Source organism: Papio anubis, chromosome 12 (assembly GCF_008728515.1).
Source record: "Papio anubis isolate 15944 chromosome 12, Panubis1.0, whole genome shotgun sequence".
NCBI lineage: Eukaryota > Metazoa > Chordata > Mammalia > Primates > Cercopithecidae > Papio > Papio anubis.
This window is the reverse complement of record NC_044987.1, coordinates 56,554,924-56,568,829: the sequence shown is the minus strand read 5'-3', so window position 1 is coordinate 56,568,829 and position 13,906 is coordinate 56,554,924. Positions and strand designations below refer to the sequence as shown.

The following is a 13,906-nucleotide window of genomic DNA, read 5'->3' as shown; positions in this document are numbered from 1 at the left end:
GGCTCAGCAGCATATTCTTACGATTTAACATAGAATAGCTGCTTGATATTTTGACTTGACATTTATCCTTAAGCACTTGACATAAGAAATCTACCATATTTGGGATCTTCGGTTTCCAATGTCATTCACAATATAATTTCTGCTCACCCCATTTTACCTCTCATTTCTTCAACATCAGTTCCTTACAGCAGTCATTGATGCCTTAGGTAAAATGCACTCTTTTAGTTTAAAGGGACATTAGAAAATGGTAAGGAGAGGACACCAAGTGTTGCTTTTTTTCTTGATTTAGAAAGCAGAAAAAGACTACTATCTCAAATGTCCTCTTGGCCTTTCTTTGTATAAAAATATTGATTTAACTTGCATAGACCTTGATGATCATAAAATGCTTAGAGGAATCTTCTCAGCATAATTTCAACATCTATTCTTCTCAGAGCTCAAGTCATTCACTGGTTTTTACTTGAGCCCTTAAAAACTATTGGGTTATGATAAACTTCATTGATAACATTTAGTTTCCAGATATGATATTAACAGTAAGAAAGAAAAGACTAAGTAAACCAGAATTAACTTTTACCTAGCACATAATATGTATCAGAAACGGTGCTAGGCAACTTTACATGAGCTGTTAAAAACGCCCCTCAGAAGTATGTAGTATGAGTCACACCTTACAATAAAAAAATCAAAATATAGAGAAGTTAGCTCCTGATAAGTGGTATCCTGATAAGTAGGATCTGAATTTAGGATGTCTGGCCCTATGCTTTTCCCATCACATCATAACGCCTTGCAGGAAAAAAGAGCCTGGAGAACCACTCCTTAGGAATTTTCCAAACTTTAGAGGATCTCAAATCCTGGTCCACACGATTCTACTCAGGTAGAAACATCTTTCTTTATATTTTCTTCTACTTAATAGCTGGAGTTTGCCTTTAAAGTAAAATCTAGTCAAAAGAACAGCACAGGCGCATAGAATTAGGTATAACAAGGCTATTTCCTCAACAGACTCACTTATGAACTGCAAATTATATATATATTATATATATAGTATATAAAATAGATTAGATACTGATTCTCCTGATTCAGGCAGCCTTTGAAGCACTTACTTCCGGGGGAAAAAGCTCCCTATAAATGCAGTACGATTCTTTTTGGAATATATCTGGTCTATGATTTATCTCTTATAAATTAAAAAAAAAAATTTTACGTTAAAAAAATTTTAATGGGTATATAGTAGGTGTATATATTTATATGGTACATGTGATGTTTTAATAAAGGCATCTAATGAGTAATAATCACATGGGGTTACTAGGGTATCCATCACCTCAAGCATTCATCATTTCTCTGTTTTAGAAACATTCCAATGCCACTCTTTTGCCATTAAAAAAATTTAAAGCCCTACTACATTACTACTTGACTTACATGTTTTTATAGGAAGGCAGTAAGGCCTTCAGGCCTAATTTACTTAAAGCTGGCACTTCAAAAATATCATTATAAAGTTACCTATTTATCTTACCTATTTATCTATCCAACCATCCATGAGACAGGGTCTTGCACCATGCTGCCCAGGTTGCATTTGAGTTCCTGGGCTCAAATTCTCCTACCTCAGCCACCTGAGTAGCTGCAACTACTGGCATGTGGCCACCATGCCAGGCAGATATACCATTATAAAGTACTTTAAAGGGAAAGAAGAAAAACTTTAAAAGAACAAACTAAAAATACTTGAATACATTCATCAATTTGTGAGAAGAGATTGAGCTGTATTATTATGTAGAGGAAATATCAATGTATAAGCTAGGTAGAATGAAAGTAGGATCTTGATCGCTGGACTTCCTAGAATTAGGTTGTATGAGAAACAGAAATAAAGGTTACTCTGTAGCATACAAGTTATCATCAAGAAATTCAAACCATGATAAAACCCAGAAGAGTTAGTTGCTCTGGGCAACCTCACCATGTCTGCGACACGAGTATTGTTCATTTATATCAGGTACATACAAGCTCAGGATGGTTTGGAAGGCCACATTTTTTGCACGGTTCATCATCATCTGCTAGGATGGCTTCTTCACTTTCCTTTTCTTCTCCCTCTTCTGAGGCTGCAGATGATTTTTCACTGTCAGACCCTTCACTTTCATCATTGCTGGAGTATTTCCATCTGCCACGTGTCCGAGAACCAGTCCATCGAACTTTGCCTTTGGGTTTTACCTTGTATAAAATAAAAAATTGGGATAATTTGATATAAGAATGTCTTTTAAAAATCTCCTGATTCCATGTCCATTGTATAATATTCAGCCAATATACCAAAAAAAGGAGAAAATTATTATCATTCCATCATCAGATACAGCTATGGTTAAATTTTGGTATATATTTCCACTATTTTTTCTAATTTTTGTTTTCTTTTTTCTTAAAATTGAACTATAATGAACATTTGGTCTTATATTTTTCCTAGTCATATTCTCCTAATATTACTATAAATGCCATTACATAACTGTTTGTATCTAATCCTCTACTAGACATTTAGGTAGTTGTTTCCCATGTTTTTCACTTTCGTCAACAATGTACTGTATCTTTACAAATATTTTTACACATATCTCTGTGGTTAGGATAAATTCCTTGAAGAGGATTCTGGGTCAAAGGTCATGCACATTTTAAATACTTTATAAGAGAATGATGACTATATTCTTACATATTTTCATGTAAAAATTTAAAATCCTCTATTGGAGATAAATTTTAAATTTTAAATAATCCAGAACTGCATAAAAAAAATCCTGACAAACTTAAAAACATATACATTCAGAGAACAAATTTACAATGTGATTAACAGCTTTTTATTGTTTAGTTTTTTACTCTTTCAACTTGTACTTTAGTTTATTCCTACACTATAGGTCTCTAGCAAAGAACAAAATTAATTCTAACAACAAAAGAGGAACCCTAAAAAAAAATTAAAAATTCAGTATTTCAGGGAACACAGGATCACTTACAATGAAAAATGATCTGATTGTTTAAATAAATTAAAAAGAAAAGTAGCACTTTTGATTATGAAAAATTCCCATAGACTAGCAAAAGACTTGTAAAATATTTTGCTTAAAATAACAGGGTCATAAAAAAGTGAATTCTGATGAGTAACACCAATATTAATAAGTAAAATGGGGAAAATAGGCACTGTCATACACTGGTAATAAGATGCTATATTAATGGGGCCTTTTTGGAGGGCAATGTGGAAGTAGCTATCAAAACTTAAAATATACATGTCCCTTGACCCAGCAATTCCAATTCTAGGAGTCTATTCTAAAGAAATACTCACTCATGTCCAAAAGGATCTTCAATGCAGCATTGCCTGTAATAGTGAAAAATTGGAAACAACCTAAATGTCAATCAGTAAGTGAGTGGTTAAATAAACTGAGGTATATCCACACTATGGAGTACTGTGTGGCCATTAACAAGCAAAAGTATACTATACTGACATGAAGAATTCAGAGACACTTTAAGTGAAAAACTCACAGAAAAAATGAACATATTTGATCCAATTTAAAAAAATAAGTACATATTTATGAACATCCACATAACTGCATGAAAAAGGACTGGAGGGCCGGGCGCAGTGGCTCATGACTGTAATCCCAGCACTTTGGGAGGCCAAGGTGGGCGGATCACCAGGTCAAGAGATAGAGATCATCCTGGCCAACATGGTGAAATCCCACCTCTACTAAAAATACAAAAATTAGCTGAGTGTGGTGGCCCGCGCCTGTAGTCTCAACTACTTGGGAGCCTGAGGCAAGAGAATCACTTGAACCAGGAAGGCAGAGGTTGCAGTGAGCCGAGATCGTGCCATTGCACGCCAGTCTGGCAACAGAGCAAGACTCTGTCTCAAAAAAAAAAAAAAAAGGACCGGAAAGATGCTATACCCCAAACTGTTAATAGTGGCAATTATCCCCAAACTGTTAATAATGGCAATGGGGAATTCTCATTCTATAATTCTACAGGTTGGATATTATTTGAATAGTTAACAAGGAGAATATATTTCTATACTACTTTTAATTTCTTAAAAAAGTTAAAAGATGACAAGAGTATAGAGTATAAAGTCTGAAAAGGTATCTCAGAGGAAGAAAGGCACTTTTTCAGTTGTCTTTGATGACTAAGTTTTAGACAAAACCAAAAAACCTATGAACATATAGAGACAAATATTTTTAATTAAAAATTAAAACAAGTAGAAGTTTTACCTTGCTTACTTTAGAATTTGTATCCTTCTCTGATTTTTTCAAAATTTCCTTTTTGTCAGTTTTTTGCAAAGCTGTTGACTCTTCCTCCACCTCATCTTCTCCTTCCCCTCTTTTTTTATCAGCTTTCTGATCTCTGATCTCAGCCACTTTTGCAGTGGGTCTAGATATTCTTGGAGATCTTCTTAAAGTACGACCCACATTTGTTTTCTCCTCTTCCTTTTCTGTCTTTTCCTGCTTATTTTCTGGTTCTAGAACTTTGGGGGGAGAATCAGGCTTCTTTTTCCGACTTGATATCCTGATTGTTAATTTGATGCCTTCTTTCTGCCTTTCAGAGGTTATCTCTGTATTTTCTGAGGCAGTGGTTACTTCTTCAGGAACCAACTTATATTTGAATTTGCTTTTTTGCATAGAACCCTTTGTCTCAGAAGGCTCCTCTATGCCAGATGTCTGGGCATTGTCCAGATTATCCATTTCTACCTTTGTGAACTCAGAATCCTCTTTTAGGGTTTCTAGGTCTACTTTTTTCACAGACTGACCACCAACAGTACCTGTACTCTGGCATTCTACCAATTCTTTTTCTGAAGCTAGTTTCTCACAGTGGTCAATCATATTAGATGGTGGAGAAGTTTCAGCTGCCTCAGGAGAGCCAGGCTTTTCTGACTCTAGAGTACTCTTTGGAACTTCTTCTGGTATTGGACTCAATCTTTGTGTGTCCTTATCAAGAAAAGTCTTTTTGGACTTCTCTAACTTTTCAAGACATTCTAGGATTGGTGGGCGCTTATCCTTCTTAGTTTTGGGAGACTTTTCTTCAACTTTCATGGTACATGACTCAGTGGTAGATAAAGCAGTTTTTAAAGAGAGATCTTTTGCCATCTCAGAAGACTCAAGAGAAGTTTCCATTTCTGGAGGACCGGGTTCCTCTATTTGTGCTTTTTGACTATGGATGTCTAAGACTGATATTGAACTATCTGCATCTTTCCTCAAAGGGGTTGTTTCTTTCTCAAGCTCACCTATTTTCAAACTCGTTATGACAGAATTTAAGGACTCTGTTCCATTTCCCTCCATGATGATATTTCTGTCCTTAGAGGGGCTACAGCTCTCTTCCTTTGTCTCATAAAACTTTGTCTCTATTGGTTCCGTCTTAAAATTTGGAGCTACCCTTTCGTCACTAACTTCTCCATTTACCAGCTGTTTCCCTTCATAACCCAAAGCGGTGATTGTAGAGATCCTTTTACAAGTCTCTTCCTCTTGTTTTATTTCATCTTTCAAAAACTCTTTTGTGGGAGTAACTGATTTACACAAAGGTCCCTTGACTGGACTGTCAAAATCATCACTCAGTTTAATTTCTCGTTTTTTTAGTGGTATCTTGGCCTGCTGGTCATTTTTAAGTTTCTCAGTTTCTTCAGTAGATTTCTCAGTAATTTCATGAGAAAATTTAATATTGCCACCAAATTCAATCCTTTCAGGCTCCTGCGCCACTGGCCTCTCCATGCTACTTTTGGTATCTTTAGGATCTGCTCTACATTCCTTCACTTCAACTTTAATGGGTTTGACATTTTCCTTGAAGGAATCACTTTCTTCTTTGATGATCTTTTTTTCTTCATTTTCTGGCAAAGGTTTTTCTAGCTTCACTATGACTGGCAGTTTCACAAGTTCTTTTTCATCTTCTTTTTCTTTTTTCACAGTAGTCTCTTCTAGAACATTGGCTGTAGAACGGTTTTCTATATCCATAGGCTGCTCCTCACTTTTCATCTTTTCACTTTCTTTCTGTTCCTCTAAAAATTAGAAAAAGTTTAATTACATGAATAGAAACTTTCAAGGCTATAAAATATAAGTCTTGGTATAATGTATATTTCCATTTAAAGTTTCTATTTTAAAAGAGGTGGCCTTTGTCATTGGATATTTGACAATAAGAAATAAAATCTGACAATGAAGAAAATTACAAAAATGTTGAAATACAACTTCTAGATATTAAAAAACATTTAGAAAAATTTAGGTTTCTGATTTTTACTTTTTGTTTCAGTGTTCTCAATGGATTGCAAATATTTATGCAGTTCAAATAATTTATTCAAATTCAAGAGATGGCTTAAAAACATAAAATTGAAAATGCTACATAAAACATTTCCAAAAGACCATATTTGTTTTACAAACTGACAACTGTTCTTTTTCGCAAGTCACTGAGCACTTCATTTCACTTGTACCAGGAACACGGCAGTGGGAAAATGAAAAATATAGAGAGACAAAAAGCCCATATCCTATTACCCAGAGGCAATCACTAGTAATATTTTAGGTTACTTCCTTCTGGTCTTGTATATTTTTCACTAAGTTGGTATCACGTTGCCTCAATTTATTCGTTGAAACACTGGCACTTTCTTATGATACTAAATGCCTTTTATAAAAATTGAGTTTAATAATTATATAACATTCTTCAACGTGATCATATTACAACTTACTTTATCAAATGCCACCACTGAACATTTTAGAAGTTAGTACTACACAAAGAAACTGTTTAGATTTATCTGTCAATTCTTCTTTATACCTTATTGGCTATGTATTTTCAACTTTTATGGAGTACCTAATAATGGTGCAGATTTAAACATAACCAAAGCTATATTCAGTAAATAGCATAATCTCTGAATAGGATTATAGAGATTGCATTACAGAATATATTAACTACTAATTTTACCTACATTTTTAATCCCTTCACCTTATCCTTGCTACTGAAAAACCTAATTCTAAACAAAGTTTTACTAAGATATACGTTTTTTTCCTAAAATTTTGAAATGATTCGCATCAAGTTGATAAACCAGTTAGGATATATTTCATGGGAATAATGGGATGGAAAGAAGTGAGAAGATAAAGCAGGATATGTTTTTTGAAATGAAAATTTAACATTTCATTAAAAGTGAATATTTTCATTACAAACCACCGTTTCTTTTATGTCCAATGATGCTGCAAATAAAAAAGCCAAGAACCATTTAGAACCATTCAGGGTCTGAGAGTTAAGCAACTGTAATCAGTATTTCTTCCTTCTTTACAAAGTCAGTGCTGTAGGGAATGTTGCTAAAATATTTCAAGAGATGACAGCAAAAAAAAAAATTTTTTTTAATTCAAAATATAAAGTAGTTCTACAGCATAAATAAGGTAAGACAAAAACAGGGATGACAGTAATTACCTAATTTGTATGTTTTCTCTTTCCCACTGATAAAACAGGTTTGATAAATTCTCATTTAATGAGATTAGCTAGTACATCAGGAAATTTAACTAAATGAACACCTTGTTTAACAGTTAAAATACTGATTACTATCTTTAAAAATAACTTCAACCGCCACGTGCAATGGTTCGCACCTTTAATCCCAGCACTTTGGGAGGCCAAATTGGGCGGATCGCTTAAGCTCAGGAGTTCGAGACCAGCCTGGGCAGCATGGTGAAACTCTTGTCTCTACAAAAAATACAAAAAGCCGGGGCATGGTGGTGTGTGCTTGTAGTTCCAGCTGTAGGCTGAGGTGGAAGGATCATTGGAGCCCAGGAGTTCAAGGTTAACCCTGACCCCTGATCATGCCACTGCATTCCAGCCTGGGTGCATTCCAGCATTGGTGACAGAGTGAGATCCTGTCTCAAAAAAAGAAACAAACAAAACAAAACAAAACTTCAACTCAATACTAAGTGTGCGCTAAGCACAAGTTAATATTTTTTATCTCTATTCTATGGTTCAGAAAGTATCTAAAGATCTCATCATGACCCTGATCCAATGTAAAGTAAGTTTCTCAGTTTCTTCAGTAGATTTCTCTTATGTTTTCATTCGCAGGTAACTGATCTCGGTTTGAGTAACAACACAACAAAATAAAACAAGAAATGACATTAGGTTCAAGATTCTCAGGTTAACTAATTTAGCTAGTGATGCATCTTTGGGTGTGTCACAAACTCACTGATCTTTCTTCTTCTATAAATAAAGCAGCTGGACTAAATAACCTCAACTATTGTTCTCCACTGGTGTTATTTTTCTTTTATTCCAAAAATGTTAAATTCTTGGGTTTTTGTGTATTTGGCTTGGTTCTCTTTTTTTTGAGAAGAAGTTTTGCTCTTGTTGCCCAGGCTGGAGTGCAGTGGTGTGATTCAGCTCATCACAACCTCTGACTCCTGGGTTCAAGCGATTCTCTTGCCTCAGCTTCCCAAGTAGCTGGGATTACAGGGACGAGCCACTATGCCCGGCTAATTTTATATATTTAGTACAGACGGGGTTTCTCCATGTTGGTCAGGCTGGTCTCAAACTCCCAACCGCAGGTGATCCGCCCACCTTGGCCTCCCAAAGTGCTGGGATTACAGGCGTGAGCCACCGCCCTGGCCGGCTTGGTTCTTTTAAGAAAAAAAAAATGACAATAATTAATATTCTAGCTCCTCTAAATTAAATATGTTTCCAAAATAGTACAGAGAAAGGAAGAACTAGGACAGAATATGAACCTTTAAGCACTATAAAAATTAGTGAAAAGGTCAGTTACACAAGCATTTTCCCAGAGTTTGTCAAAAGAAAGTTGTAAAAGAGCACATAAACGAGTTTAAGAGGCATAAAATTTGAAGTGACCAAAGGAAAAATTCACTCCAAAAATTGAAACACAGCATCACATTTCTTCACAAATGAGGTGACTCAAGAGAAGCTGTATCTACTGTGGGTTTTTAAAGGTGATTCATTCATTTACTCAACAAATATTTATTGATCACTTATTATGTGCTTTCTCCACCACCCCTAGCAGAATCACTCTGTAATGATACATTGAATATTCTATATAAGTTAACAGTAGAAGACACTACGAGTTGCCTGCCCATTATCTATTCTCCTCTTCTTTCTTACAAACAGAACGAATTTTGTTCAGGAAGGCACTTGCCTCCTCAAATACCTTAAAGCTGTGAGTCATGTGATCCAGTTATGACCAATGACATGCATGAGGAAGTCGTGGGTGAGAAAGGAGTCAGCTGACTGGTGCCTTTTGCCCTTTTCCCTTCTTTGGGTCCAGATTCTATACACAATACCTGGAGAAGGAGCTGTGATCCCAGCTACGTGGGAGGATTGCTTGAGTCCAGGAAGTCAAGGCTGTAGTGAGCTATGATTGCACTACTGCACTCCTGCTGGGGCGACAAAGCAAGACCCTGTCTCAAAAAACAAAAAACAAAAAAACAAAAAAACCCACCACACAAATAAAATGTTGGATATACAAGTGTTTTATACTATGTTTTATTTGAACTATTTCATTACAAATTAAGAATCTTGGCCAGGTGCGGTGGCTCACATCTGCAATCCCAGCACTTTGGGAGGCCAAGGTGGGTCACACAAAGGTCAAGAGATTGAGATTATCCTGGCCAACATGATGAAACCCAGTCTCCATTAACAATACAAAAATTAGCAGGGTGGGGTGGCGTGGGCCTGTAGTCCCAGCTACTTGGGAGGCTGAGGCAGGAGAATGGCTTAAACCTGGGAGGCGGAGGTTGCAGTGAGCTGAGATTGCCCCACTGCACTCCAGCCTGGCGACAGAGCAAGACTCTGTCTCAAAAAAAAAAAAAAAAAAAGAAAGAAAGAAAGAAAGAAAAATAAGACTCTCAAAGAGTCAGAAAAACCTTACCGCTCTTGTGTCACCTCCACCTTGGCCAGCTGTGGGACCTTTAGAAAATTACTTGAAACTTTCTAAGTCTCTTTAGACTCTAAACTCTTCTAAAAACTGAAACATAAATATCTATACCTCAAGGAGTAACTGTGAGGATTTCTTTTTCTTTTTATCTGAGGGGAATTTTTGAAAATGGAGCATGCAAAGTACTTTTACATAGTACTTGGGAGCTATTATTAATTATTTGGCCCGTCTTTTTACCACAAACTTCAGCCACATAGGAAAATTCAGTTTCCCAAAGCTGCCATCACTTTTTTGTTTTACTCGGTTAACTCTGCCTAGTAAGCAATTGCTATTTTGTACCTTTTAAGATTCCTCATTTTCCTAATTTTTTTTAAACTTTTACTTTAGGTTCAAGGGTACGTGCACAGATTTGTTACACAGGTAAATTGCGTGTCACCAGGGTTTGACATACAGATTATTTTGTCATCCAGGCAATAATAAACACAGTATCTGATAGGTAGTGTTTTGATCCTGACCCTCCTCCCACCCACTTTCCTAATCTGTAAAACAACTAAAATAACAGGCACAATCTCCTGGGTTGCCAATGATTGCATACAATACTACATATAAGGCCTTCAGAAGAGTAACACCAGGCAAGCACTCAGTGTTTGCCAATATTATTATATTATAGGCAAGATCTTACCTCCTTCAAGCCCAGTTAAAATATCACTCCATTTTATAACTTTATCTAATCCTTTCCCTATGAAGAATTAACGGCTCCTTTTCTTGTGTTTGCACATTGCTTTATACAGACTTCTATAGTAGCACTTACTGCCCAGAATTATAATTCTTTACAAATCTATGTGTCCTACCAGTCTTATGAACTACTCTGGGGCAGAATCATGGATTATTCACCTGCAGTAAGACACTCAAACATGTGCTGACTAAATTGAATAAACTGAAATGGCAACAAATTCTAGTCTAAATGCTGGCAAATAACATCAATACTTTTCATGAGGTAGCTTTTACTAACAGAAGTCTCATGTAAACTGTAAAGCAATATTTAATTAAAAATTCTATGAAGCATATTTCACCAACTTACAAAGTGAGATTTGGGCAAGGACATGATACATTTAACAGATGCTAAGGTATATTGCATTGAAGGATTAATAAATGCATTTACTTAGAAGACCATTTAAAATATAAGCTAAAACTAAAGATCCCAAAACAAAATTAGCCATGGATGTCAACCAACAATACAGTGGCTGAAATGTTCAAACTCCACTAGTAATCAAAGAAATTGGAATTCAAAAAGCAGCGAGATTTTTAATTTAACCAAACAGCAAAGTTTTTATTTAGTCATAATGTTCAAAGCTTCTAGATATGGCAAAAGGAATTATGCTCATACATTGGTAGTATTAGCATAAATTAGGCAAAACCATTCAATAACTATTCAATACATATTTACTGAATGCTTGCTTTACACTTGGAAACCTCATTAAAGAAATTTTCAAAGACAGGGAAACTATCATGGTAGCATGTTAAATGCAAAAAGTAGAAAATAAAACTGCATTTTTCATGTAATCCTAATTCACATAAATAAACCAATAAATCTGTAACCATGCCTAGAATAATGACTAGAAAGAAACAGAACACAATGTCAACAGTATTGTTGCATCTTGATAATAGGATAACAACTAATTTTTATTTTTTGCTTTACGCTTTCCCAAGTTTTCTATAGTGAACATGTAGTATCTTTTTAATTAGATAAATAAGAAACCCAGTGTGTTTAATGCAGGGAGTGGAGTGACAGGATCAGATCTGCACTTCAGAAACGGTACCTTGGGCCAGGCATGTTGGCTCACGCCTGTAATCCCAGCACTTTGGTAGGCCAAGGTGGGCAGATTGTTTGAGCCCAGGAGTTTGAGACCAGCCTGGGCGACATAACAAAACCTGTCTCGACCAAAAATAATTAGCCAGGCATGGTGAAAAATTAGCCAGGCATGGTGGCGCACACCTGTAGTTCCATGTAGTTCCAGTTATACTAGAGGCTGAGGTGGGAGGATCACCTGAGCCCAGGGAGGCTGAGCCTGCAGTGAGCCATGACCACGCCAGTGCACTCCAGTCTGGACAACAAAGTGAAACTCTGTCCTCAAAAAATCCCCCAAATCAAAAAAAGCCAGTGATGTCTATTTTAAGTTAAGGCCAATCCTTCCATCAATGTTTTGCATTTCATATCCTCTAGCCTACTCAGAAAGAGTTTTAATCAAAGTTTCATCATCTCACTTGTTTTAATGAGCTCTCACTAGCTGTAGTACTGACAACAGATTAAAGTGAATGATGACAGAAACAAGAATAGTTAAAGGATTATTGCAAGATAACTAATTATAAAAGCTCTTCATGGCCATTCATATTGAAAACCAAAATTCTCAATAAACCGCAAGGCCCAATGCAACAGGCATGTCCCTCTCCCCGCTCTTCCACAGCCTTACCTGCCCAACCTCTTTTTTCCCCTATTACAAATAGTCCCCACTCATTCTGCTTCAGCTATATTGATAATCTTGCTTTTTCTATGAAACAGATCAGCTAACTTTCCATAAAGGGTCAGAGTAAATATTATTAGCTTCCCAAGCCATGGAGTCTGTCACAACTACTCAAGTCTACCATTGTAGTGAAAAAGGAGTCACTGACAATCAAATATTAAATGAATAAATAAAATTTAATTAATAAAACAGGTGGCAGGCCAGATTTGGAAGATAAACCCTGGTCAGTCAATCTTTGCTCTAACATAGTAAGTAAGTATGCTTGCTCCACCTCAGGGTCCTGCCTGTTTTTGTCAGCATAAAAGTCCTTTTTCTCTGGTATTTGCATGGCTTGCTCTCTCAGATCCTTTAGGACTCTACTTAAGTACCAGCTCTTCGATGAGTCATTTTCTAGCAACTCAGTCTAAAATTATGTCCCACTTTCTTCCCCAAATTATTTTCCCTCCATACCTCCTTATCACCATCTATACTGTATATTTTATTTACTAATCTTGTTTATTGTTTGATAATTATGACATGTAACCTCCATGATGGGAAAAATTTGACTGATTTTTTTTCACGGCTACATTCGCAATACTGAAGATAGTGCATGACAAATTGCATATACTCAATAAATATTTGTTGACTGAAATGAGTGAAATATGACAGGTGAAATATTACCTGTGTCTAAGAGTATATTTCTGCAATTGAAGTTTTGTTTGCCAAAGAAACTTTCACCATTTTGAAAATGTCAACAGACTTAACAGTTTCCAAAATGGGTTCAAATACTGAAATTATCATTTGATACTATCAAGATGCACATAATGGAAAATTTTATGCAAGCTGCCTGCACCATTTTGCTGTATGATAAAGGGATCTGAATTTGTGCCAATTCTTTAAAAAAATTTTTTTTTATTTTTAGAGACAATGTCTTGCTGTGTCACCCAGGCTGGAGTGCACTGGTATGATCATACCTCACTATAACCTCAAACTTCTGAGCTCAAGCGACCCTCTTGCCTAGGCCTCCTGAGTAACTGAAACTATAAGCCAGTGTCATCATGCCAAGCTAATCCCAAAGTGCTGGGATTACAGGCATGAGCCACTGCACCTGACCAGTGACAATTCTTTTATAACTTACTTTAAAATTTCATGGTACTTACTTGACAAAGGTATCAAGAATTTTTTAATGATTAAGTATAGCAAAGAAAATCACACAAAATAAATGCATAGCTTAATACAGTAGAAGGCAAAAATGAAAAAGACATTTAGCAGCTACCCCAAGAGAGCTATACATGCCTTTTCCAATAATAATTCTCTTCTTTACCAAAAATAACTATTATTCTGACTTTTTTAAATTAAAATTTGTTGACAAGTAAAACTTGTATATATGGCAGACAAAATGATGTTTTGAAATATAAATACAGTGTAGAATGGCTAGATCAAGCTAGTTAACATACGTATTACCTCACGATATAATTTTTTTTTGTAGTGAAAACACTTAAAATCTAATTGTCAATTTTAGGCATACAGTGTTATTAACTAGTCATCACATAGTACATATCTCTTAAACTTATTCCTTATTTTG

The 13,906-nt window shown here is 35.7% G+C and overlaps 1 protein-coding gene across 4 annotated transcripts in view; it reads right to left on the bottom strand.

The window, feature by feature from the left end:
- Nucleotides 1–13,906, bottom strand: part of RSF1 (remodeling and spacing factor 1) — a 151,990-nt gene that overhangs the window by 31,400 nt on the left and 106,684 nt on the right. For 3 of the 4 annotated variants that reach the window (XM_021926346.2, XM_021926347.2, XM_021926348.2), the window contains 2 exons: nucleotides 4,200–5,974; nucleotides 1,981–2,187 (listed from right to left, as the gene is read on the bottom strand). In XM_021926346.2, the coding sequence (XP_021782038.2) occupies nucleotides 1,981–2,187; nucleotides 4,200–5,974 (1,982 nt within the window). Of the gene's footprint in view, nucleotides 1–1,980; nucleotides 2,188–4,199; nucleotides 5,975–9,227; nucleotides 9,251–13,906 lie in introns of those variants that run through there. The other variant, XM_021926349.2, reaches the window with a different exon arrangement.